At 38.3% G+C, this 27,493-nt stretch overlaps 1 protein-coding gene across 4 annotated transcripts in view; it reads left to right on the top strand.

The window, feature by feature from the left end:
* The window catches only part of THEGL (theg spermatid protein like), a 56,287-nt gene extending 33,004 nt beyond the window's left edge, over positions 1-23,283 (top strand). For 3 of the 4 annotated variants that reach the window (XM_045473947.1, XM_045473945.1, XM_045473948.1), the window contains 4 exons: positions 12,467-12,581; positions 18,985-19,116; positions 21,528-21,703; positions 22,941-23,283. In XM_045473947.1, coding sequence (XP_045329903.1) covers positions 12,467-12,581; positions 18,985-19,116; positions 21,528-21,703; positions 22,941-23,055 — 538 coding nt within the window. In that variant the 3' untranslated portion in view covers positions 23,056-23,283. Of the gene's footprint in view, positions 1-12,466; positions 12,582-18,984; positions 19,117-21,527; positions 21,704-22,914 lie in introns of all 4 variants that reach the window. The other variant, XM_045473946.1, reaches the window with a different exon arrangement.
* The last annotated feature ends 4,210 nt before the right edge of the window (positions 23,284-27,493 follow it).

Here is a 27,493-nt window from a genome sequence, read left to right as displayed (position 1 = left end):
ACTTATTTATTTTTACTTTTATTTTTTCTATATCTATGTTTATAATCCAGAGGAATACTTTAATATTTCACCACTTTTTGAGAGACCTGAATTTGATGTTTCATATAAGTGAAACCCTCTTGAATGCTAAAACTTGCTTTATTTTTAAAAGTTTGTTTCCCTACTTTCCTAAGCAGATGTCTCTGCTACTAAACATACATATAACCTTTGTTCATTGGCTTGAGATCTTTATTATGAACATCAACTATGTACTTCAATACTGAAAACCTCCCAGAAGCTGTTTAAATATGAAGTACAGTTTTTTATTAGGCTAAGTGGTCTGACTTCTTGCTTTTAGATTATTAGATATTTGTTTCTTATAGTTTTCCTGTCATTTCTTTTTTTAACAGGGGAATAGTCTCTAACTAGCCTCTTTTTAAAAATTTAATTTAATTTTAATTCCAGTGTAGTTAACATACAGTGTTATATTATTTTCAGGTGTATAATATAGGGATTCAATAGTTTTATGCATTACTCAGTGCTCATCATAATAAATGTACTCTTAATCCCCATCACCTATTTCACCCACCCACCTACCTCCCTACTGGTAACCATCTGTTTATTCTGTATAGCTAAAAGCCTGTTTTTTTGTTTTGTTTTGTATTTTTTTGTTTTTGGTTTATCTCTCTCTCTCTCTTTCTTTTTTCCTTTACTGTTTGTTTGTTTTGTCTCTTAAATTCTATATATGAGTGAAATCATATGGTATTTGTCTTTCTCTGGCTTATTTCACTTAGCATTATACTTTCTGGATCCATGTTGTTGCAAATAACAAGGTTTCATTCTTTTTAATGGCCAAATAATATTCCATTGTGTGTGTGTATATATGTGTGTGTGTATATATATATATCTCACATCTTCATTCATGGATATCTCACATCCATTGATGGACACTTGGCTGCTTCCATAATTTTTTTTTTAATTTGAGAGAGAGAGTGTGCATGAGCAGGGGAGAGGGGCAGAGGGGCAGAGGGGGGAGGGAGAGAGAGAGAGAGGGAGAGAATCTTTTTTTTTTTTTTAGTTTTATTTTTTATTTTCTTAAATTTACATCCCAATTAGTTAGCATATAGTACAACAATGATTTCAGGAGTAGATTCCTTAGTGCCCCTTACCCATTTAGCCCATCCCCCCCCACAACCCCTCAGTAACCCCTGGTTTGTTCTCCATATTTATGAGTCTCTTCTGTTTTGTCCCCCTCCCTGTTTTTATATTATTTTTGTTTCCCTTCCCTTATGTTCATCTGTTTTATCTCTTAAAGTCCTCATATGAGTGAAGTCATATGATTTTTGTCTTTCCCTGACTGACTGATTTCACTTAGCATAATACCCTCCAGTTCCATCCATGTAGTTGCAAATGGCAAGAATTCATTCTTTTTGACTGCCGAGTAATACTGAGGGAGAGAATCTTAAGTAGACTCCACACTCAGCATAGAGCCTGATGCAGCGCTTGATCCCATGACCCTGGGATCTTGACCTGAGCCAAAGTCAAGAGTTGGATGCCTAACCTACTGAGACACCCAGGAACCCCTGCTTGCATAATTTTGACTAGCCTCTATTTTTGATTCTATGCATTAGAAACAGATAACTAAGCTTGTTAGAATTGTGTGAGGAGGAAAAAAAGCAAGTGTTTAATGAAGACACACCAGGCTCGCCAATAAATGTATTACAGGAGCTTGAACTTTGGGACATGTATTTTAGTGATTAACTAGAGGGGCTCAACAGCAGACTTGAACAGTCAGAAGAAAGAGTCAGCAAACTTATATAGGTTAATTGAGATTATCTGACAAACAGAAAGAAAAAAAATGAAATAAAATTAACAAATCCTCATGACCAAGTTGAATTTGTCCAGGAATGCAAGAGTATGTTGGATTCAACTTACTATAATCAATATAATACATCAAATTAACAGAATAAGAAAACCAAAACCATATGATCATTTCAATAGACTCAGAAAAATCATTTGACAAAATTCAACACACTATAAAAATACTTAAGAAACTAGGTATAGAAGGGGACTTCCTCAAGCTGATAAAGAACATCTGTAAAAAAAAAAAAACCCACTGCTAACATAATAATTAATGGTAAAAGACTGAATGCTTTCCCCCTAAGATCAGGAATAAGACAAGGATGTCAACTCTCACCACTTCTGTTGAACATCATATTGGAGGTTCTAGTCAGGGTGCCATTAGGCAAGAAAAAGAAGTAAAAAGCATTCAGGTTGGAAAGGAAAAAGTAAAACTAGTTTCTCTACTCATAGTTCACATGATTAGAAAATCTTAAGGAATCCATATTAAAACTATGGGAACTAATAAATGAGTTCAGGAAGGCACAGAGTCCAAGAGCAATATACAAAAACAATTGTATTTCCATTAGCAATTAACCAATCTGAAAATGAAGGTAGGAAAACAATTCTATTTGTAGTAGCACCAAACAGAACAAAATAATACATGTAATGCAATAGTACTCAGCCTTAAAAAGGAAGGAAATTCTGATACATGCTCCAATATGAATGGACCTTGAAGACATTATGCTAAATGAAATAAGTCATCCACAAAAGGACACTGTATGATTCCACTTATAAGTGGTACCAACTGTAGTCAAATTTGTAAAGAAAGAAAGTAGGATGGTGGTTGGCAGGGACTAAGCTGGGGGGGAGGGGGGAATTAGTTGTTTAATTGGTATAGAGTTCTACAAGATGAAAAGAGTTCTGAAGATTGGTTGCACAACAATGTTAATGCATTTAACATTACTGTAGCAAATACTTAAGAATGGTTAGGATGGTAAATTTTATGTTATATGTATTTTACTACAGTGAAAAATAATAAAATAACAAAATACTTAACAAGCGAAGTTCAAATTGTTGAAAGAAATTAGACTTAAATACATGGAAAGACATTTCCTGTTCATGAATTGGAAGTCTTAATTTTGTCATGATGGTACATGTTTCCAAATTGATCAACATAGTGTAATCCCTATTGAGATTCCAGCTGCCTTTTTTGATAGAAATTGACAATGCAATCTAAAATTCATAGAGAAAAGCAAAGGACCCAGAATGGCAAAACAAAACAAAACAACAACAACAAAAAAAAAACTTGAAAAATAACAGTTATTTGAAAACTTATTTAAAAGCTACAGTAATCAAGACAGTGTGTTACTGGCATAACAATAGACATATAGATCTACAGAATAGAATTGAAAGTCCAGAAATAAACCCTTATATTTATGGTCAATTGATTTTTTAAAGTTTATTTATTTATTTTGTGTGTGAGAGAGAACAAATGGGAGAGGGGCAGAGAGAGGGGGAGGGGCAGAGAGAGAGGGAGGGACAGAGGATCTGAAGCAGGCTCTGTGCTGACAGAAGAGAGCCCTATGCAGGGCTTGAACTCATGAACTGTGAGATCGTGACCCGAGCTGAAGTTGGACACTCAACCAACTGAACCACCCAAGTGCCACTCATCAATTGATTTTTGACAAGAATGCCAAGACAATTTAATTGGGGAAGAATAGTCTTTTAAACAAATAATGCTGGGATAACAGGATATACACATGAAGTTGAACCCCTACTTCACACCATACACAAAAATTAATTTAAAATGGATCACAGACCTAATTATAAGAGGTAAAACTATAAAACTCTTAGAAAAAATAGACATAAATCTCTGTGGCCTAGGCAATTGTTTCTCAGTTATGACAACAAAAACGTGACAAAAAATAATAAATTGGATTTCATCAAAAGTGAAAGCTTTTGTATATCAAAGGATATCATCAAGAAAGTAAAAAGTAAACCCACCAATTGGGAGAAAATATTTGCAAGTCATATATCTGATAAAAGAGTAGTATTCAGAATATATATATAAAATATTTAGAACAGTGCAAAAAAGACAACACAATTTAGAAAATGAGCAAAGGATTTGAATAGACATTTCTCCAAAGAAGACATACAGGTGAACAGGAAACACATGAAAAGATACTAAATATCATTAATCATCTTGGAAATACACATTAAACCACAAAGACACCACTTCACACCTTCTAGAATGGCGATAATAATAACTAATAGGAAATAATATGTATTGGTGAGGATATAGAGAAATTGAAACCCTTATACATTGCTGGTGGTAATGTAAAATGGTGCAGTTTATGTGGAAAGCCACTTTCTAGTTCCTCAAAAGTTAAAAAATAGAGTTATCAGGGGCATCTGGGTGGCTTAGTTGTTTAAGTGCCCAACTCTTGGTTTCAGCTCATGTCATGATCTCGGAGTTTGTGAGATTGAACCCCACACATTGAGCTCTGCATTCACAGCATGGAGCCTGCTTGGGATTCTCTTTCTCTTTCTCTTTCTCTGCCCCTCCCTTGCTCATGCATGCTCTCTCTCTCTCAGAATAAGTAAATAAACATTAAAAAAATCAGTAAAAAAAATAAAGTTATCATATGATCAGCATTCTACTCCTAGGCGTGTCCCCAAGGGAATTGAAAGCAAATGTTCACACAGAAACTTGTACATGAATATTCATAGCAGCATTTCATAAAAGCAAAAAAAGTGGAAACAACTCAAATGTTCACCATGTATGAATGGATAAACAAAATGTGACAAATCCATACAACGGAATATTATTCAGCCATAAAAAGGAATGTTATACTGATACATGAATCTTGAAAATAGGCCAAGTGAAGGAAGCCAGATACAAAAGGCTGCATATTTGTATGATTCCACTTATTTGAAATGTCTAGAATAGGCAAATCCATAGACAGAAAGTAGATTAGTGGTTGGGAGTGGGGGAGGGAAATGAAGTAATGGAGACGAACTGTTAATCAGTATGGGGTTTCTCTTGGAGTGATGAAAATATTCTGAATTAAAAAAAAATTTTTTTAACGTTTATTTATTTTTGAGACAGAGAGCGACAGAGCTTGAATGGGGGGGAGGGTCAGAGAGAGAGGGAAACACAGAATCAGAAGCAGGCTCCAGGTTCTGAGCTGTCAGCACAGAGCCCGACGCGGAGCTCGAACCCACAGACCGCGAGATCATGACCTGAGCCGAAGTCAGACGCTTAACCGACTGAGCCACCCAGGCGCTTCAAAACATTCTGAATTTAGATAGTGACAGTAGTTACACAACTTTGTGAATATGCTAGACACCACTGAATTGTACATTTTAAAAAGGTAAATTCTATGGTATGCTAATTTTGTATCAGTTTTGAAATCTAACAGACTACCTCTAGAGGGTAATCATATATTTATTTGTGGAAAACTGTTTTCATATTAGGTTTGTAGTTTTGTTGGTTGGTAAGTTTTTGTACTAGGAAAGGAATATTTGGGGAACAGCCTATGAAAATTGGTCAAGTTGCTGGGCATTATACCTAGCAGTTTCAAACTGCACTGCAGAAGAGACTAGCCATCACAGAAGGGCCTCTGATAGTGACTGGAATTTCTATCTCAGGGATTTAATGTGAGGTTTTGGTAGGAAGTGAAGTGTTTTTTATTTTTTTAAATTAATTAATTTATTTATTGATTGATTTATCTTTATTTTTTTTTAATGTTTTATTTATTTTTGAGGCAGAGAGAGACAGAGCATGAGCAGGGGAGGGGCAGAGAGAGAGGGAGACACAGAATCCAAAGCGGGCTCCAGGCTCTGAGCTGTCAGCGCAGAGCCGACACGGGGCTTGAACTCACAAAGCGCGAGATCATGACCTGAGCCGAAGTTGGACGCTTAACCGACTGAGCCACCCAGGCACCCCTATTTTTTGTTTTAATATGATATTTATTGCCACATTGGTTTCCATACAACACCCAGTGCTCATCCCAACAGGTGCCCTCCTCAATACCCATCACCCACCCCCCCTCCCTCCAACCCCCCATCAACCCTCAGTTTGTTCTCAGTTTGTTCTCATATGGTTTGGCTCCCTCCCTCTCTAACCTTTTTTTTTTTCTACCCCTCCCTCATGGTCTTCTGTTAAGTTTCTCAGGATCCACATAGGAGTGAAAACATATGGCATCTGTCTTTCTCTGTATGACTTATTTCACTTAGCATCAACACTCTCCAGTTCCATCCACGCTGCTACAAAAGGCCATATTTCATTCTTTCTCATTGCCACATAGTATTCCATTATGTATATAAACCACAATTTCTTTATCCATTCATCAGTTGATGGACATTTAGGCTCTTTCCATAATTTGGCTATTGTTGCAAGTGCTGCTATAAACATTGGGGTACAAGTGCCCCCATGCATCAGCACTCCTGTATCCCTTGGGTAAATTCCTAGCAATGCTATTGCTGGGTCATAGGGTAGATCTATTTTTTAATTTTTTGAGGAACCTCCACACTGTTTTCCAGAGCGGCTGCACCAGTTTGCATTCCCACCAACAGTGCAAGAGGGTTCCCGTTTCTCCACATCCTCGCCAGCATCTATAGTCTCCTGATTTGTTCATTTTGGCCACTCTGACTGGCGTGAGGTGATATCTGAGTGTGGTTTTGATTTGTATTTCCCTGATAAGGAGCGACGTTGAGCATCTTTTCATGTGCCTGTTGGCCATCTGGATGTCTTCTTTTTTTTTTTTTTTTTTTCAACGTTTATTTATTTTTGGGACAGAGAGAGACAGAGCATGAACGGGGGAGGGGCAGAGAGAGAGAGGGAGACACAGAATCGGAAACAGGCTCCAGGCTCTGAGCCATCAGCCCAGAGCCTGACGCGGGGCTCGAACTCACGGACCGCGAGATCGTGACCTGGCTGAAGTCGGACGCTTAACCGACTGCGCCACCCAGGCGCCCCTGGATGTCTTCTTTAGAGAAGTGTCTATTCATGTTTTCTGCCCATTTCTTCACTGGGTTATTTGTTTTTCAGGTGTGGAGTTTGGTGAGCTCTTTATAGATTTTGGATACTAGCCCTTTGTCCGATATGTCATTTGCAACTGTCTTTTCCCATTCCGTTGGTTGCCTTTTAGTTTTGTTGATTGTTTCCTTTGCGGTACAGAAGCTTTTTATCTTCATGAGGTCCCAATAGTTCATTTTTGCTTTTAATTCCCTTGCCTCTGGGGATATGTCAAGTTTAAGAAATTGCTGTGGCTGAGGTCATGTCTTTTCCTGCTTTCTCCTCTAAGGTTTTGATGGTTTCCTGTCTCACATTCAGGTCTTTTATCCATTTTGAGTTAATTTTTGTGAATGGTGTATGAAAGTGGTCTAGTTTCATTCTTCTGCATGTTGCTGTCCAGTTCTCCCAGAGACTGTCTTTTTCCATTGGATATTCTTTCCTGCTTTGTCAAAGATTAGTTGGCCATACTTTTTGGGTCTAATTCTGGGATTTCTATTCTATTCCACTGGTCTATGTGTCTGTTTTTGTGCCAATACCATGCTGTCTTGATGATGACAGCGTTGTAGTAGAGGCCAAAGTCTGGGATTGTGATGCCTCCCACTTTGGTCTTCTTCTTCAAAATTACTTTGGCTATTCAGGGTCTTTGTGGTTCCATACAAATTTTAGGATTGCTTGTTCTAGCTTAGAGAAGAATGCTGGTGCAATTTTGATTGGGATTGCATTGAATGTGTAGATAGCTTTGGGTAGTATTGACATTTTAACAATATTTATTCTTCCAACCCATGACCATGGAATGTTTTTCCATTTCTTTATATCTTCTTCAATTTCCTTCATAAGCTTTCTGTAGTTTTCAGCATACAGATCTTGTACATCTTTTGTTTGATTTATTCCTAGGTATTTTATGCTTCTTGGTGCAATTGTGAATGGGATCAGTTTCTTTATTTGTCTTTCTGTTGCTTCATTGTTAGTGTATAAGAATGCAACTGATTTCTGTACATTGATTTTGTATCCTGCAACTTTGCTGAATTCATGTATCAGTTCTAGCAGACTTTTGGTGGAGTCTATTGGGTTTTCCATGTATAATATCACGTCATCTGCAAAAAGTGAAAGCTTGACTTCATCTTTGCCAATTTTGATGCCTTTGATTTCCTTTTGTTGTCTGATTGCTGATGCTAGAACTTCTAGCACTATGTTAAACAACAGCAGTGAGAGTGGACATCCCTGTCATGTCCCTAATCTCAGGGGGAAAGCTCTCAGTTTTTCTCCATTGAGGATGATATTAGCTGTGGGCTTTTCATAAATGACTTTTATGATGTTTAAGTATGTTCCTTCTATCCTGACTTTCTCGAGGGTTTTTATTAAGAAAGGATGCTGTATTTTGCCAAATGCTTTTTCTGTGTTGATTGACAGGATCATATGGTTCTTTTCTGTTATTAATGTTATGTATCACATTGATTGACTTGTGAATGTTGAACCAGCCCTGCAGCCCAGGAATGAATCCCACTTGATCATGGTGAATAATTCTTTTTATATGCTGTTGAATTTGATTTGCTAGTATCTTATTGAGAATTTTTGCATCCATATTCATCAGGGATATTGGCCTGTAGTTCTCTTTTTTTGCAGGGTCTCTGTCTGGTTTAGGAATCAAAGTATGCTGGCTTCATAGAATGAGTCTGGAAGTTTTCCTTCCCTTTCTATTTTTTAAAACAGCTTGAGAAGAATAGGTAATATCTCTGCTTTACATGTCTGGTAGAATTCCCCAGGGAAGCCATCTGGTCCAGGACTCTTATTCATTGGGAGATTTTTGATAACTGATTCAATTTCTTTGCTGCTTATGGGTCTGTTCAAGGTTTCTATTTCTTCCTGTTTGAGTTTTGGAAGTGTGTGGTTGCTTAGGAATTTGTCCATTTCTTCCAGGATGTCCAGTTTGTTGGCATATAATCTTTCATAGTATTCCCTGATAATTGCTTGTATTTCTGAGGGAATGGTTGTAATAAGTCCAATTTCATTCATGATTTTATCTATTTGGGTCATCTCCCTTTTCTTTTTGAGAAGCCTGGCTAGAGGTTTATCAATTTTGTGTATTTATTCAAAAAACAACTCTTGGTTTCATTGATCTGCTCTACAGTTTTTTTAAGATTCTATATTATTTATTTCTGCTCTGATCTTTATTATTTCTCTTCTTCTGCTGGGTTTGGGGTGTCTTTGCTGTTCTGCTTCTATTTCCTTTAGGTGTGCTGTTAGATTTTGTATTTGGGATTTTTCTTGTTTCTTGAGATAGACCTGGATTGCATTTTATTTTCCTCTCAGGGCTACATTTGCTGCAACCCAAAGCATTTGGATTGTTGTATTTTCATCTTCACTTGTTTCCATATATTTTTAAATTTCTTCTCTAATTGCCTGGTTGACCCATTCTTTCTTTAGTAGGATGCTCTTTAACCTCCATGCTTTTGGAGGTTTTCCAGACTTTTTCCTGTGGTTGATTTCAAGTTTCATAGCATTGTGACTGAAAGTGTTCATGGTATGATCTCAATTCTTTTATACTTATGAAGGGTTGTTTTGTGATCCAGTATGTGATCTATTTTGGGGAATGTTCCATGTGCATTCAAGAAGAAAGTATATTCTGTTGCTTTGGGATACAGAGTTCTAAATATATCTGTCAAGTCCATCTGATCCAATGTATCATTCAGGGCCCTTGTTTCTTTATTGATTTTGTGTTTAGATGAGCTATCCGTTGCTCATAGGGTATTTATTGCTTTAATCCTTGGTATTAAAGTCTCCTGCAATTACCACATTCTTATCAATAAGGTTGCTTATGTTTGTGATTAATTGTTTTATATATTGGGCCCATAGACATTTATAATTGTTAGCTCCTCCTGATGGATAGAACCTGTAATTATTACATAATGCCCTTCTTCATCTCTTGTTACAGCCTTTAATTTAAAGTCTAGTTTGTCTGATATAAGTATGGCTACTCCAGCTTTCTTTTGGCTTCCAGTAGCATGATAAATAGTTCTCCATCCCCTCACTTTCAATCTGAAGGTGTCCTCAGGTCTAAAATGAATCTCTTGTAGACAGCAAATAGATGGGTCTTGTGTTTTTATTCATTCTGATACCCTGCGTCTTTTGTTTGGAGCATTTAGTCCATTTACATTCAGTGTTATTATAGACAGATATGGGTTTAGAGTCATTGTGATGTCTGTAGGTTTCATGCTTGTAGTGATGTCTCTGGTACTTTGTGGTCCTTGCAACGTTTCACTCACAGAATCCCCCTTAGGATCTCTTGTAGGGCTGGTTTAGTGGTGATGAATTCCTACAGTTTTTGTTTGTTTGGGAAGACCTTTATCTCTCCTTCTATTCTGAATGACAGACTTGCTGGATAAAGAATTCTCAGCTGCATATTTTTCTGTTCATCATATTGAAGATTTCCTGGCATTCCTTTCTGGCCTGCCAAGTTTCAGTAGATAGATCTGCCACTAGTCTTATGGGTCTCCCTTTATAAGTTAGAGTGTGTTTATCCCTAGCTGCTTTCAGGATTTTCCCTTTATCCTTGTATTTTGCCAGTTTCACTATGATGTGTCATACAGAAGATAAATTCAAGCTATGCCTGAAGGGAGTTCTCTGTGCCTCTTGGATTTCCATGCCTTTTTCCTTCCCCATATCAGGGAAGTTCTCAACTATGATTTGTTCAAGTACACCTTCAGCCCCTTTCTCTCTCTCTTCCTCTTCTGGAATTCCTATTATACGGATATTGTTCCGTTTGATTGCATCACTTAGTTCTCTAATTCTCCCCTCATACTCCTGGATTTTTTTATCTCTCTTTTTCTCAGCTTCCTCTTTTTCCATAATTTTATCTTCTAATTCACCTATTCTCTCCTCTGCCTCTTCAATCCGAGCTGTGGTCGCCTCCATTTTATTTTGCACCTCATTTATAGCATTTTTTTTTTTTAATTTTTTTTTTCAACGTTTATTTATTTTGGGGACAGAGAGAGACAGAGCATGAACGGGGGAGGGGCAGAGAGAGAGGGAGACACAGAATTGGAAACAGGCTCCAGGCTCTGAGCCATCAGCCCAGAGCCTGACGCGGGGCTCGAACTCCCGGACCGCGAGATCGTGACCTGGCTGAAGTCGGACACTTAACCGACTGCGCCACCCAGGCGCCCCATTTATAGCATTTTTTAGTTCCTCATGACTGTTTCTTAGTCCCTTGATCTCTGTAGCAATAGATTCTCTGCTGTCCTCTATACTTTTTTCAAGCCCAGCAATTAATTTTATGACTATTATTCTAAATTCTTGTTCTGTTATATGGCTTAAATCGTTTTTGACCAATTCGTTAGCTGTCACTACTTCCTGGAGTTTCTTTTGAGGATAGTTCTTCCATTTCATCATTTTGGGTAGTCCCTGGAGTGGCGTGGAACTGCAGGGCGCTTCCCCTGTGCTGTCTGGAGTAACTTGTGTTGGTGGGCAGGGCTGCAGTCAGACCTGATGTTTGTCCCCAGCCCACTGCTGGGGCCACAGTCAGACTGGTGTGTACCTTATCTCACCCTCTCCCAGGGGCAGGACTCACTGTGGAGTGGTGTGGCCCCTGTCTGGGCTACTTGCACACTACCAGGCTTGTGGTGCTGCTTTGATGGGATCTGGCATATTAGCCGAGGTGGATCCGCAGGGTGCACAGGGTGGGAGGGGCAGGCTTAGCTTGCTTTGCTGTTGGTGGTCCCCTGTGGGAGGGGCCCTGCAGCACCAGGAGGAAGGCAGACCCGTCAGAGTGATGGATCCACAGAAGCACAGCGTTGTGTGTTTGTGCAGTGCAAGCAAGTTTGGTGACAGAAACTGGTTCCCTTTGGGATTTCTGCTGGGGGATGGGAGAGGGAGATGACTCTGGCCGAGCTGAGCTCTGTCTTCCAGGGCTCAACAACTCTCCCTCCCAGTGTCCTCTCACCCTCCCACTCTCCAAGCAGAGCTGTTGACTTTTAACATTCCAGATGTTAAGTTCTGCTGGCTGTCAGAACTCACGGAGTCTGGCCCCTCTGCTTTTGCAAGCCAGACTCAGGGGCTCTGCTTTGCTGGTGGGCTCTCCCTCCGCCCCGGCTCCCTCCCGCCAGTCCATGTAGCGCGCACCGCCTCTCCGCCCTTCCTACCCTCTTCCATGGGCCTCTTGTCTACGCTTGGCTCTGGAGAGTCCGTTCTGCTCAAGTGAAGTGTTTTTTAAACTGCAAGTCTCAACCCATCAGTGGATCATAAAATGGATTCCAGTTTTTTTTAATGAAATCAAATGGAATTTAAAAAAATCAGAATACCTTACTCAGGTAAAGCATTGTTTCATGATAATTTTGTTTTGGATATACAGCACACACACACACACACACACACACACACACACACACACACACAGATTTACATATACTGTATCACAGTATAAAATGCACTTCTTACTGTGGCTCATAGTACAAATATTTTTAGAAAACACCAATCTGATATTAAAAAAAACCCAACTATGATTATGGGAAAAGAAGTTTTTAAGATAGAAACAATATATATAATTGATCAGAGGTTGGTTATAGCAATGAAAAAATGCAGTTTTTTTCCTCCAATGATTATAATATTTCATGTTCCATTTGTATATAGGCCCTACAGTGATTACTTAACAAGAAGTTCTCATCATATCTCTGATCCTTCACCCCGTTTATTACAACTGTCAATAGCCAAAGCCATAAATCCAAACTATGTTCCTCCAAAAAGGGTAAGTGGGTCCATGTGAAAGAAACAGTTCCTGATTGATTTTGCAACATGTAACGTGTTTATAACTGTAGCATGCTGTCCTCTTATTTCTGGGTGTATCTTCCTTTTTCCCCTGTTTATGTTTCCCTCTCATCAAATGAACTTTTCTTACTATCTCCTCTATGCCTAATTTATCAGCCAAGATTTAATCAGAGAAGCAGAACAGCTATGCAGAATTTAAGCAATTGTGGAAGCTGATAGAGAAGTCTATGGAAGGCTGTTTAGGCAGTTGGAACTTGGGTCTTGTTATACACCCAGAAGCAATGAGAGATAGTAAGGGTAGGCCAGCAGTTACTTGGAAAGTATCTACTTCAGGGCAACCCAATACAAGTTCTTCAGGCAGGGGGAATCTGACCTCCTCAGGCAGGAGAGAAAGGGCTGATTGTATTCATAAGAAAGGCTCAGCTGTATTTAGGGGTCCCCATCTTCATTGGAATCTGCTCATATATTCCCATTCCAATTTTCAAAGTCCTGTTCCTTCTCAATCATTGCTTTAACTTGAACATAGGAGACCAGACAAATTTGGTAATTCAATTTGCACTATAATTCACCCACTCACAGAATTAGATTTCGAGTTTGGTTTTCAGAATTTTCAGCCCTGTGACCATACACTATAAGGATTTCTTTTATGGAAGTCACAGAAACTTTCTGGTCCTTTACCCAGACCTTAAGGTGGGAGCTTAAAGGCCTGAGCCAGTCATTTCTTAACTCACTTTCTCCAGTGTACTTAGAAACAACCAAATAATCCCACTATACTTCTTTATTTCACTAAAATATTTTCTGGTAGCAGCTGCTTGGTCACCCAAAGTCTTGCTTTCTGTTTTGCCACTGCATGCTATGGACTACCAGGATTTTTTTTTAACTTCTGGCAACAGAATCATGAATAACTTTAAATCCAAATACTCAAAAAACAAATTCCAGATAATCTAGAACCAATACAGAGAACCAATTCTTAAAGTTGGGATTTGGTTATTTGTTGCTTCATACCAAAGCACCCCCAAACTTAGTAGTGTAAAACAATAAGAATTTTATTACACTCAAGCATTTTATGAATTAGAAATCCCTCAGCTAGTATATCTCTAGTGGCTTGGGTGTCTGAAATGGTAGGGGTCTGAAAGTTCCTTTATACTTGTCTTAATCAGCTTGGGCTGCTATAACAAAATACCATAGACTGAATGGCTTAAAAGACATTTATTTCTCACAGTTCTGGAGACAGAGAAGTCCACGATCAAGGTGTAGCAGATTCTCTTCCTGATGAAGGTCCTCTTCTTGGTTTGTAGACAGCCACCATCTTGCTGTGTACTCACATGACGTCTTTTTGTGTGCAAAGAGGAGTTCTTATCTCTCTTCTTATAAGGACACCAATCCCATTATGAGGGTTCTAACCTCATGACTTCATCTAAACATAATTACCTCCCAAAGACCCCACCTCCCAATATTAACCCACTGGGGACTAGGACTTCAACATATGAATTTGAGAGGGACATTAACAGTCAGTCCATAACAACATCTGTGTGTGGTACCTTGGCTGATATGACTTAAATGCTAGACTCAGTTGGGAATATCCACAGGAGCACCTTCTTGTGGCCTCTCCATATAGCTTAGACTTCTCTCAGCATAGCAGCTGTATTCTGATAAGGAATATTCTAAAATGGAATGTTTCAAGGGTGAGCATACCAAAAGAATCAGGTAGAACGGCATAATTTTTTTTGAATTGGCCTTGGTAGTCACATAATGTCACTACAGTCATATTCTGTTGATTTATGGAGTTACAAGTCTGGCCAGATTCAAGGGGGCAGGGACACAAACCCCAGCTCTCACTGAGAGAAGAATAATTTCAAAGAATTTATAGCCACTTAAGAAAAGAACCTGCAAATCCAGTGATGTGAGTCTTTTGGTATCCTTGAGCATGGTTTTGTATATAGAAAAGACTGTTCAGAGGTATGTTCTTGATTTAAATAATTAGTAGTCAATTTTTAAAACTTGAAGTTAAAAATCTGTTTCTTTCGGGATGACCGAGTGGCTCAGTAGGTTGAGCATCTGACTCTAGCTCAGGTCATAATCTCATGGTTCCTGAGTTCAAGCCCTGTGTCAGGGTCTGTGCTGACAGCTTAGAGGCAGGAGCCTGCTTTGGATTCTGTGTCTCCCTCTCCCTCTGCCCCTTCCCCACTCACACTCTGTCTCTCTCTCTCTGTCTCTCGCTCTCTCAAAAATAAATAAACAGTAAAAAAATCTTTTTCTTTCTCAGGCTTTTAAATTTAATGCATAAGTTTTATTACTCTGTTTATAATTCCAGAAGTTTAACAATAACTTTTAAGAGTCCTGAATAATGTTTGATTTGGTTTCTAAACTTAATCAAATGCCTCCAAATAACTTAAATCATATTTACTAATATATTAAATTTGATTTATTTTGTAAGCCTTTTACTTCAGCCATCTACATTAATGAACAAAATCTCAAATATTAAATAACTATTTAAAAATCTACATCAAACTTATAAATATGGTGAACTTAAAGTTTTCAATGTTGTAAGAATGACATAAACTTAAGATTTCAATCTAATGTTATAACTCACATATATGCTTCAAGTTGCAGTTGTAAGGTGATCACTCTAAAAGGCCAAATTCTCTTAAACATGCACATGGTTTTGTTTTTTTTGTTTTTGTTTTTTTTGTTTGTTTTTGGTTTTTTGTTTTGTAAGCTCTATGCCCAGTGTGAGACTTGAACTCATGACCCAAGATCAAGACTCACATGCTCCACCAACTGAACTAGCCAGGAACCCCCATGTACGTGCTTTTTAATTTTAATAATATACACATAGTTTTTGTTTCTATAATAATTTTTAATTTACTGAAAAGTTGCAAGAATTAACATTTTATTCCATTTGCTTAATCATTCTGTCTCCTCCATGTGGGGTGTGTGTGTGTGTGTGTGTATTTAGTTATTTCCCTGAATCATTTTTGAGAGTTACAGATATCATATAGTCATTTTCCTAAATACTTCAGTGTGTATTTCCCAAGAACGAGGACATCATCCTATGTAACCACTGGATTGTTATCAAAATGAGGAAGTTTAATTGATAGATACTGTATCCACTCCATAGTCCATGTCCAAATGTCATCAATTCTAGCGCATACTTATTCTTAGTACCAGGTATTATTTATTAATTCTATGATTTTGTTTCTCTTAGGTTTTTTGCAGTTAATGCTGAACCTTCCAAGAGTTTAAAAATACACATGCCCAATAGGGCACCTGGGTGGCTCAGTTGGTTAAGCATTAGACTGCGGCTCAGCTCATGATATCATGGTTCCTGAGTTGGAGCCCCATATCAGGCTTCATGCCAACAGTGTGGGCTCTGCTTGGGATTCTCTCCCTCTCTCTCCCTCCCTACCCCTCCCCTACTCACATGTGTGTTCTCATACACACACACACTCTCTCCAGATAAATAAATAAACTTAAAAAAAAATACACATGCCCACAAAGGAAGCCAAGTTACTGTCACAGGTACCTGAGATTACTTGCCACCAGAGACTTTGGGTGGATGAACTGTAAAAAATCTTTTTTCCCTTCTATGAATGTGTTACTGAGTCTCTTTTTTATGGTAACTTTGTCACAACAAACTAAAAAAGAGTTGGTTTCATAGCTCACTTAGTGCATATCCATCATTCTCTCTCTACTTGCAGATGTCTGCAGCTCCTACTTAAGACTAATCAAACTGTTTAGATTTTTAAAATCTTTGACTCTTGAGAGATTTTGGCTTTGAAGACTCCTATTTTATATTTAGCAGGTATCTTTGTGTATTAAACACATGTACTCTGGATACCTCACATGACTTTGTCTGACTTGTCCTAATTTATGAAGTCATTCTATCAACATGTCTCCCCACCATTATTCTCAATCTGATTATTTTCTGAGAACAAAAATTTGAGAAGTAAAGTTACCAGATCAAGGGTATGAACATTTTTGAGGTGATTTATATATTATTCCAAAATGTGTTCCAACAAAAGTGATTTTGATTTACATAGCCAGTTGCATTATTTGGGCTGACTTTTGCAGTGCATTCTTGCCAACATTAGATATTATTTTATGAAATATTAATTTTATAATAAAAATACTATCTCATTAATAAACACTTTCATTTCTTTGATTATTAACAAATTCAGTAATTCTCAACATTTATTTAACTATGTATTTTTCTTTTATAAATTTGTCTATACATGGCTTTTTATTTTTCTAATGGTCTGCACATTTTGTATTGATTCATAACACTTCTTTACATATTATAGATATTCTTCATTATATATATGTATATATAATATAATATAATATAATATAATATAATATAATATTGCTATACACACACACACACATATATATATACATATATATATATATATATATATATATATATATATATATATATAAATTATTTTTTCCAGCATATATTTTGCAATTTTGGAGTTATAATTTACATAAAATGCATAGATCTTAAGTGTATAGTTTAATAAGATTTTAACAAATGTATATATCCATTCAGTAATCACCTCAATCAAGATATAAAACATTATCCCAAAAACTTTCCTCCTGACTATTTCTAGTCAATTCCACTCTACCCCCTGCACTAGAGTCAACCACTTCCAAATTTCTATCACCATAGGTTAGTAGTATTTCTTATTCTTTGTAGGTTTATATAAGATTTATATTATTTCTTCTTAAGTATTTGAAACAAATTTACCGTCTAAGCAATCTGGGCTTAGCATCTGTATTCTCTGTAGGTTTGTACATCACTTATATTATTTTTTGTCTTAAGTATTTGATAGAATTTACCATTGAAGCAATCCAGGCTCAGTGTCTGTACAATTCCATGAAGGGCTAATTAATCATTTACAATGAATAAAACTTTGCCTCTTATCAGGTTCTGGGAAAATCAGAGAAATATATGACAACCACTGCTTTCAGTTAAGGCTTACAATTAAAAAGGAAATAAAATGATCACTTGTTAATCCAATTCATTAAACAAATATTTCTTAATTATATTATGTAAGACACAATAAGAATAATAAAACAGTTCCTTTCCTTAAAGTAAATTTCAATTTAGAAGAAACCATAGACCTATAGGTAAATAATTAAGATTATTTGATACTCATAAAAGAGAATAAATAAGGTATTGAGAGATACCAGAGGAAGAGTGGGAAAACCCAAGAAAAATACTCTTATCATGGAATTGTACAGACAGATAGGACCTTAGGTTTCACTCCCAACTTTGCAACTTATTCACTATATAAGCTCAAATAAATTGCTGAACTTCATATAGAACCTTAGTTTCCCCATAAGTGAAATACAAATAAAAATTATATACCAGGTGAGATAAAAAATGAGTGAGTACATGTAAAACACTGTCAGCGTTAGTATCATCAACGTCTTAACACAAAAAGGGATTTGGAACATATCTTGTTTGTTATTTTTCTGCTCACAGTTAAAACCCTATTTTTATTGACTATATTCCTCTTAAAGTCTTGTGGTAAGTTTTGAGTTTGAATACTAGTAATTAAAATAGAAGACCATATAATTTGATCACATTTCCATAATTAAGATAGTGAGGAATGACTTGGGGGACTAGCTCAGCATTGTGTATGGAGAATGTGGTTCTGCCTTTCTTCTTCTTGGCTTTGGTTTCTTTTTCTTATCTGTTCCAATTAGAAGAGAGCCCCTTGAATTCACTTTAAGTATGGGAATTTGTGATAATGTGAGTCCCAATTTCCAAAGGCCAAAAATAGTTAAGAGTAGGGGCTCCTGGGTGGCTTAGTCGGTTGAGCGTCCAACTCTTGGTTTCGGCTCAAGTCATGATCTCATGGTTTGTGAGTTTGAGCCCTGCCTTGGGCTCCATGCTGACAGTGCAAAGCCTGCTTGGGATTCTCTCTCTCCCTCTTTCTCTCTGCCCCTCCCCTGCTCGCTCTCTCTGTCTCTCTCAAAAAATAAATAAATAAGCTTAAGAAAATAGTTAAGAACAAAGCACAGCTCTCCCTCTTACAGTATTGTTACATGGTAGGCCTGAGCCTTCCCTCTTGGCTGAGTTTATCATTCCACAAATCAGTGTTACCATTTATCTCTTAGTTACTATGTAATGTTGCCATTCCCTCCCCATCTTTAGTTTAACAGCAAGTTCCTGAAAATCTGGGTTGGAATTCATACAACCTACTTTGAAAAAAATGGAAATTGATAATTTCATCTATGATCATGGGTTACTACAAGACTCTTATCCTTTCTGCTGGATTTGCTGAGAAGTCTGGTTCAGAGGCCAGATGTACTTTGTACCATGTTTATTATTTGATACTTACAGACACTATTTTATTTTTTTCCCCTAGATTGAAACCAAGATTACAGCTTCTGCCCTGAGTGCTGTTGCAACTCCAAGAATTATAGACCTTGCCCATCCAAGGATCAAGATAGAGGGTCTGTGCTTTGAAAGAGAAAGATGTGAAATGCCCATCCGTCCTGTAAGCCACCACTTCCTTGGCATCCTTCACCTCACTTTTTGGTTGTTCCTAGGGTACTACTTTGGCACTACAGAGCATAGGCCAAAGTCATTGGGAAAGAGAATCTTTCAAGATTCTGGCATGAAGGAAGACCTAGCTGCAAGATATGTGGAGAGGCTGGGGAAAGAGGACGAAGAGCATGGGCTTTGGAATCAGTAAGAACTGGGTTCAAATTCTAGCCTCAACACTACTACTAGCTCTTTGATATTGTGGCAGTGTTCCTGAGCCTTATTTATTCATTCAAGTATTTGAATGCCTACTGTGTGCCAGCCATCATTCCCAGTGAACAAGATGGAGGGAGACAAAAAATAAACAGATAAGATAATGTCAGGTAGTGATAAGTGCTATGAAGACAATAAAATAGGAAATGATTGACTTTGGGTGAGAGTGGAGAATACGCTACTTTGCATATGGTAGTCAGGGAAAGCCCCTCTAAGGAAGGGATATTTGATCTGAAACTTGAATGAGTCAGCTAAGTGAAGGTCTGAGAGGAGAATATTCTAGTAAAGGGAAGAGCACATACCAAAGTCTTAAATTTGAGATGACCTTGAAGTTGGGTGGAACCAGGTGGGCAAAGAGATTATAAAGTTAACAGTTCTGGTGCACCTGGGTGGCTCAGTTGGTTAAGCCTGCAACTTCGGCTCAGGTTATGATCTCGCAGTTCGTGGGTTCAAGCCCCACATGGGGGCTCTGTGCCGACAGCTCAAAGTCTGGAGCCTGCTTTGGATTCTGTGTCTCCCTCTCTCTCTGTCCCTCCCCTGTTTGCTCACTCTTGCTCTCTCAAAAAATGAATAAACATTTAGAAAAAAATTTAGTAAAAAAATTTTTTTTAAATAAAGTTAACAGTTCCTACTTGGAGGGTGATGTGACTTGAAATAATAGATAAGGCATGGTGCTCGGAACAGAGGCTGGCACATTCAGTGGCTTCCCTCCCTCCTCCTCCTTGACACTCCTCTCCATTCATTGTAGTGGCAACTTGGTGTCCAATTTCAGTTGAGTTTTCAATAAATATTTAAATCATGTTGCCAAGGAGGTTGGATACATTTTATTCTCTAAGAACCTGAGGATTTGATATGGAATTCTATTAGGAAAGAAATCTAGTCTAGAAATCAAAACCCCTCAGATAAGCATCTTGAGTTTGCTGACATGACTTCCTTGTGACCCTTGGGCAAATCACTTTACTTTCAGTTCTTTCGGTATATAAAATGGGAGTTACAGGTATCTTTCTTCAGTTGCTAGGATTGTTTGGGAGTTTATAAAAAATATTTTTAAAAAGTGATGCCCCTACAGATATCATACTTTTAGAACCCAAAATAAGTCTATACCAGTGCAACACAGTCCTTTCAGGGCAATTGAGTGGTGTTTGTTGTCCATCCTAATTTTTTTTAATGAGCACATAAGAGAGAGAATAGGAGCTATATGTCATCCTCCCAGTTTTACCAATTAAGCAACATAACAGAAAGGCAACCTGGCAGGTGCAGTTTCAAAGTAAGACCAGAAGGAGTAGATCCATCTGTCAATCAACACATATTCAGCACTAGTTATGTACTTATTCTAGCTTTTGGCAAACATTCAAGAAGCTTATATTCTAATGGGGAGACACAGACAATGAATATACCAACAAAGAGATAAGAGAGCTAAGTCAGGTGTTAGTAAGTGCTATAAAGAAGATTAAATAAGTGTACTGTAGAGGAGAGTTATTAGAAAGGTTCATGTATCTTGGATGGTGAGGGAAGATGTCCTTGAGAACATGATGTTTGAATCTAGAAACTTGAATGATGAAGAAGCAGCCATTACAAGATTGAGGAAGGAGGATTTCAAGTAGAAGAACTGGCAGGTGCAAAAATCTCAACGTGGAAAGAGCTGGGCCAGAGGGGCCTCATGTAACAAAGGTCACTGTGATCAAGGTGGGGAGAGGAAGGAGATGAGGTCAGAGGAATAGGGATAGCAGCCAGATCGCATAGGGCCTTCGAGGCCACAGTAAGGAGTCTAAATGTTATTCATAGCAAAATGGGAAACCACTGGAAGATTTTAAACCCTGAGAGTGACATAATCTGAGTTGGGCTTTAGAAAGTATGTATCTCATGGGGTTGTTATGATGATTGAGTGGGAATAATATAGGTGCCCTACTTAGAACACTGTGTGGCCCATGAAATGCACTCATTAAAATGCTCATTCTCTCCCTCAGTAATTGGTAGAAAAGGCTAGATCATACAGAGCAAGAATGGAAGCAGGGAGACCAGGGAGGAGTCTGCTGCTATAATCCAGGAGAGAACCTGTATCTGATGGTTTCTCAGTTCGGGACATAGCTGTAAAGAGAGGGAGATGTGAAAATTGAAATCTATTTTTGCATCTTTTTGCTTCTACTACAGATATCCCGTGCTGCCTTGCTAACCAAACCTAGCCCTCGAATAATAGCTCTAGCTGAGGCCAAGCCTCTTCATCAAGATTATCTACCTGTCCGTGATGCCCATTGGCCAGTATCTTATGCTGCTATCCATTACAAAATATCTCCCAGAATTCAAGAACTAGCTAATCCAAATACAAGGTATGTCATTTTAAAACTAATATGGGGCAGGAAGGCTGGGGGTGCTAGGGAGAGGGAAAAATTGACCTAATAAGACCAATAAAAAGAATTGTAAGAATATAGGAAATCTTCAAAAACATCTCACTTGTTACATTAATTGTGACAAATCTGTGGTTTTACCGCAAATCTAAGGCAACAGTTAAAGGGTTAGTGGACTAGTATTGAAATTTAGATCTAGGAAACAACTCTGTAAGTATGGATATGGGATTATTTATCTAACATATTGTTAAATGAAGCAAGTTACAGAACAGAGCACGAAATATGTTACAGTTTGTGTAAGAAAATACACATATGCCATGTATTGGCTTGCAGGTGCCTATGACATCTCAGAAAAGTATGCAAGAAGCTAGTAACAATGGTTACTTGTGGGGGCCCAAGGTAAATGGGATAGGACAAAGATTTATTTTTTACTAAATAGGCTTTTATATTTTTCCATGTTTTGCATCATGCGACCTATTTGAAATAGATAAGAAAATACATTTAATAAAGAAGAAATTGCATCTATTCTTATTTACTTCCTAGAAGATTTCTTAATTTGCCTGAACCTCAGTTCATTTTGCTTCCTTCATGAGATAATACCTGACACCCCTTTTTAAGCATCATCAGGAAAACCCAGGAGAAACTGAAAAAGTCATAGAAGTCTTCAGCTTAGGGAACAGAAAATATGTTAATTCTTACATAATAAAATATTTATCAAGTGTTTTGCCTTAAAAGAAATAAATTCCAACAACAATGAAATGAAGCTCATTTTCTGTTCATTGACAAAGGAAAGGGAAGAGTAAGATCAAGTCCTCAGGATTTACCCAAGTGGCAAAGTTATTATTTGGTGGTAAGGTGCTGAGGGTGGAAACTTCAAAAGTTTGATTTCTTCAAGTTCACCAGAGAACTGTTGGGCTGGTTTTAACATTGGCAAGTTACTGAAAAATTTCCAGAATTAACTTTCTGTGGAAAGAGCAAAGGCTTTGGAATCTGATAGATACATGAATCTGGATTTGACCACAGGTCATTTTTATAAGTTCCCTGAGCCTTCTTGTCCTTACCTGTACAGTGAGGGTTATGACACCTGTTTCGTGGGGTGCTTACGAAAATCAAAAATGCATAATATCATAGAGCCTAACACGTAGTGGATGGTTGAGAAATGTGAGTTCCATTTTCTGTTCATCTTTTTTCAGGTTGCATTCTTTTTCCCCCATTTCAGGTCTCCTGTGCATATTATATATTACGATCCAAATGTCTTTAAAGTCAAGCCAGCTGCTCTGAAAACACAGTGTTCTCCGAGGATCCATGAGTTGGCAGAACCTCTTATGCGTTAAGCACAGAAAGCCACGTCAGTCGCACTGTAGTTATGTATCTAGAAAACATATTAGGTGACTTAGTTCCCATTTCTGATCCTGTCAGTTTGTATTCCCCATCCCCTCAAAAACCGTGTGAGACCTCCAGAGAACACCACTGTGACCATCGATAGTAATTCCTGCTGTTACCTGTAATCATGTCTTTAGCCGGTTTGGGGACTTGAGCATGCAATAAAAGAGAAAATGAGAGCTTGCCTTATCCTTACTGTATCTCCTCACAAGCATCTTGGCTGTCTCATTGCTCTGACTGACCTGTAGAAACACTCCTCCTTGTATTTGCTGGGTTTGTTTTCCCTTTCCCGGAGAGATCTGTGTTCCCCAGCAGCTGATCTCTGCTCAGTCCCTTCTCTAATAAGTCCTGAGAATTGAAATAATTCTTTGTGTTGCTTTTCCAGTCTCCCCTCCTTACCCAAGAAATAACACTGAAATGGTGAAGCCTTTTGAGACAACTTGAAATGCTTTTTATAATCTATAGATGAAATTTAGAGAATGGGTTACCTTAAATAATCACACCTGCACCAATCTCTGTTACTTCATTCATGTCATTTATCATGAATGACAGAAAAAGCAAGGTATTTGGTAAGCATTGTAATTCTCTGTCAAATTTCATCTTCCCAGAGTTTTTAAAATTTAATTGTTTTATTCTCTCCATGGATAAGTATTTTACAAATGAAATTAAATTTTAATATATATCTAGATTTACATGAAAATGAATTTATCTGAAAACCAGTTTTATAGATGCCTGAGTTCTATCTCCAATGCTTTGTGTTAAGGAGATAACTAGTGTTATGGAGAGGCAATACCATATAGTAGTTTTGAACTTGGGTTTTTGAATCAGGCATATCTGGGTTAGTATCCCCCATGGATCATTTACCAGGTATGTGATTTTGGTTTTTTGTTTTTTATTTTAACATGTATTTATTTTTGAGACAGAGAGAGACAGAGCATGAATGGGGGGAGGGTCAGAGAGAGAGGGAGACACAGAATCAGAAGCAGGTTCCAGGTTCTGAGCTGTCAGCACAGAGCCTGACACGGGGCTCAAACCCATGGACTGCGAGATCACGACCTGAGCCGAAGTCGGATGCTTAACCGACTGAGCCACCCAGGCACCCAGGTATGTGATTTTGAACAAATTCCCTAACTCTCTGTATCTGTTTCTTTGTGTAAAATGGGTTTCTGCTGCATTTTTATAAAGATTAAATAAGAAAATTATGTAATAAAGCATGAACTGGAAAAATATTATTTAAAATTTAGCTCCTTTTGCCCTGTAAGGGGGAATGGCATAGTTTATATCACTGGGAAAATAAATATCTTTATGGCTTGGTTCATACAGTGAATGAATGTTTGTTGAGTTTCTTTGCTTTGCCGGGCACTGTGCCAGGCATTGGAGGTAATCATACTAACCCAAACAGTTGTGGGCTCTGCTCTCATGGACTGTTTAGCCAACTGAGAGGGATAGAATTCAAAAATTCACAAATAAATGTAAAATTACAGCAGTAGTAAGTATTATGATGAAGAGGTGATAATGCAATGAAATAACAGAATAGAGAACTTTGTTTCCCCTTAGGAAGACAAAAGAAGGCTTCTTTAATGAAGGGACAATTGGGCTGGAATCTACAAATTGAGTAGGGTTAACTAACCAAATAGGAGGAGATAGAAAGCCAGTCCAGGTAGTGGGAGCATGTGTTTAGTGGACATTGGTTGATTTGGAGGCCATCCTGCATCGATTTCTCCTCCTTCTGGTAAGAACTCCCAATTTTCTTTTGGAGAATTACTTTGTCTTCATTGTTAAGCTTTACCGGGACTTGTATTCAAGGTGTCCTGGCCAAGGGATGAGCATGTGACCTAAACTGTCCAAGCCCACTGAACTGTCCTCTGGGGCTTTGGATCTTGTGCAGAGTGCTGCATGGGGTCAGGGGTATAGTTGGAGCTGATAGTTCCCAGTAGCAGTACCCTGATGAGACTTCATTTTGCTCCTACCACCTGTGTCCCTGGAGCCACCCTGGCCCTTCACCTATTCCTTTGACTCAGGAGCTACCCACAGCCTTCTAGTAAATCCCCTGTGGCAGGTGGATAGGTGTGTTGGGGACTGAAAGAAAATTTGGCTCAAACAGAGAGGAAAAATTGGTGTTGTATGATGCAAGAAGAGGCAGAAGGATGGGAGCTAGACCAAGAAGGGCCCTGGAGGCCATGTTGACTTTTAGTCTTTATCCTAAAGCCAATGGGAGCTGTTGAAGTAATTTATGCGTAGGGATAATATAATCAGGGTTGCCTTTTAGGAAACTGTCTTTGACAAATAAATTGGGGAGGAGACAGTAGAGGTATGTAGACCAGGTTAGGAAGCTATTTTGTAAATCAGATGGAAGATGAAAATAGTTTGGTGGTACCATAGTGGAGATGGAAAAAAGTGGCAAACTTCAGAGATATTTGAGGATTTGGTGATGGGTTGTATATGGTGAGGGGAAATGGAAATCATTTACGGATAATTATCCATGGATAATTCCTGGATTTCTAGTGAAACAAGATAGAAGTAAGAGTCTGAATATACAGATGGACAATAGTCTGTCCAAATATGACAATAGAACTCTGACTCACAACCTTTGTAGCAACCAGGTCAGGAATCTAAACCACAACCTTTGTAGTGAACAGAATGATCAGGATCTGGTCAATGGTCCTTACTGGTGCCTATTTTTGCCCCCACTTCCAACATAGGGCCAACCGGAGAAAGACAAATATATTCCCTAAGCCAGTCACATAGGGTGCCCTGTTTCTAGTTAGGTCATCTCCAACTTCCGCATGCCAGCAGCCTTGAGTCAGAGCATACTTAAATCCTCCTCCACACCTCTCCCTGCTCCCCCCTGCCCCTGCAAAGCTTTAGGACTCCTCTGCCTTTGAGTCTCTGCCAAATGCAAGTGATGATGGCTGACTCCCAATAACAAGCTCTAAATAAATGGCCTGGGTGGGTCCTCATTTGGGTAATCTTTATTTCCATAATTTATACCTTCACTGCGAGAGGGCCAGAAGAAGAGAGTAGAGAAGCATGTGTTCAGTTCTGGACACTTAGATTAGAGGATGGCGTTGAGATGCCTCAAAGGAGGTACCAGGTGTAGGGGCCGTATTATGACCTCCATGGATCCTAGACATTTTTGCCTTTCTGGGTTCTTCCTTAAAATAATAAGAAAAATTACATTTTATGACTGAGTTCATATAAAGATGGACATATTATCATTACATATTGAAAAACATTTTTGCTAGCTTTATTTTTTCCTTCTGTCTTAAAACTACAACATTTTGTGATCTTCTGAAAATACCGTGAGCTGTAAGCCTTGAGCCTACTGTGCCCAGTAGGACAGTCAGCCTTGTTCAGGTAGGCAGTCTTTAAATGGGTCTGTGTTGAGGTGAGTAGATCTGTCTGCTGAAGATTAACACATGCATGTCATCACTGTTAGGTGTGATTGAAGCCCCAGGTGGGAGGTTGTGTGTGAGAGAAGAGGGACCGGGAAGGTGTGAACCTTGACTTGATATTTGCTGCTATTGAGGAATTGCTATTAATTATATTTAGGATGATACTGATATGGGGGTTATGCTTTCAAAAGCAGTTCTTTAGAGAAGCATGCTGAAACATTTGTGCATGAAGGGATATCTGGACTTTGCTTTGAAATAATCCCAACAAAAGAGTGGGTAAGAGTGTGAGTTGATTGTTCAAACTAAGCGATTAGAACAGAGGGTTCATTATAGTGTTCTCATTTCTATTAGATGTGCTTGAAGCTTTACATGATAAAGTGCAAAGTGGAATGGGAGCAAGAATGGACAGTTACAGGTCTTAGCAGAGGCTTTTGGAGCCTGGACAATGCATAACTTCCCCAACACTGTACTTTCAGTCAGGTTTGGTTTGCTCCCAGGTGTTTGGTATTAGGGTTGTTTAAGGGGGAAATCAAGGCAACATGTCTGTACTCCATGTCCAGGGAGAGTGTGAAGCAATAGCATGTACAAAATGGTGAATTAAGGTCTACAAGATAAACTGGTGCTCTCACCCCAAACCCAGGGGTATTGGAAGGACTCAGGACTTTCATCACACTATGGCACAGGAGGGTTTCAAGATAAATCTATTTGAATCTTCAAAGGTCAGCATGCCTCCGTTTGACCTCTAGGTTGCAAATGCTTGACACAGGAGATGTGAAGAATAAGTGGGAAGAAGATATTGAAGACTTGTTAACCTGGATTTGGTTGAAGGAAGGAAAATGGTGACATAAATGTTAAATGGCTTTCTGTAGTCAGGGAGGGAGGGGGTCAAGGAGGCTCGTCCTGGAATGAGGTTTTACCAAATATTAGCTATGCAACCTTGTACAAATTACCTTTTGAGTGACAAGGAGCTAATAGTGTTTAAGGTTGGGATTGG

Source organism: Leopardus geoffroyi, chromosome B1, assembly GCF_018350155.1.
Source record: "Leopardus geoffroyi isolate Oge1 chromosome B1, O.geoffroyi_Oge1_pat1.0, whole genome shotgun sequence".
NCBI classification, from domain to species: Eukaryota; Metazoa; Chordata; class Mammalia; order Carnivora; family Felidae; genus Leopardus; species Leopardus geoffroyi.
The sequence above is the reverse complement of the archived record's forward strand: the minus strand, read 5'-3'. Positions and strand labels throughout refer to the sequence as shown.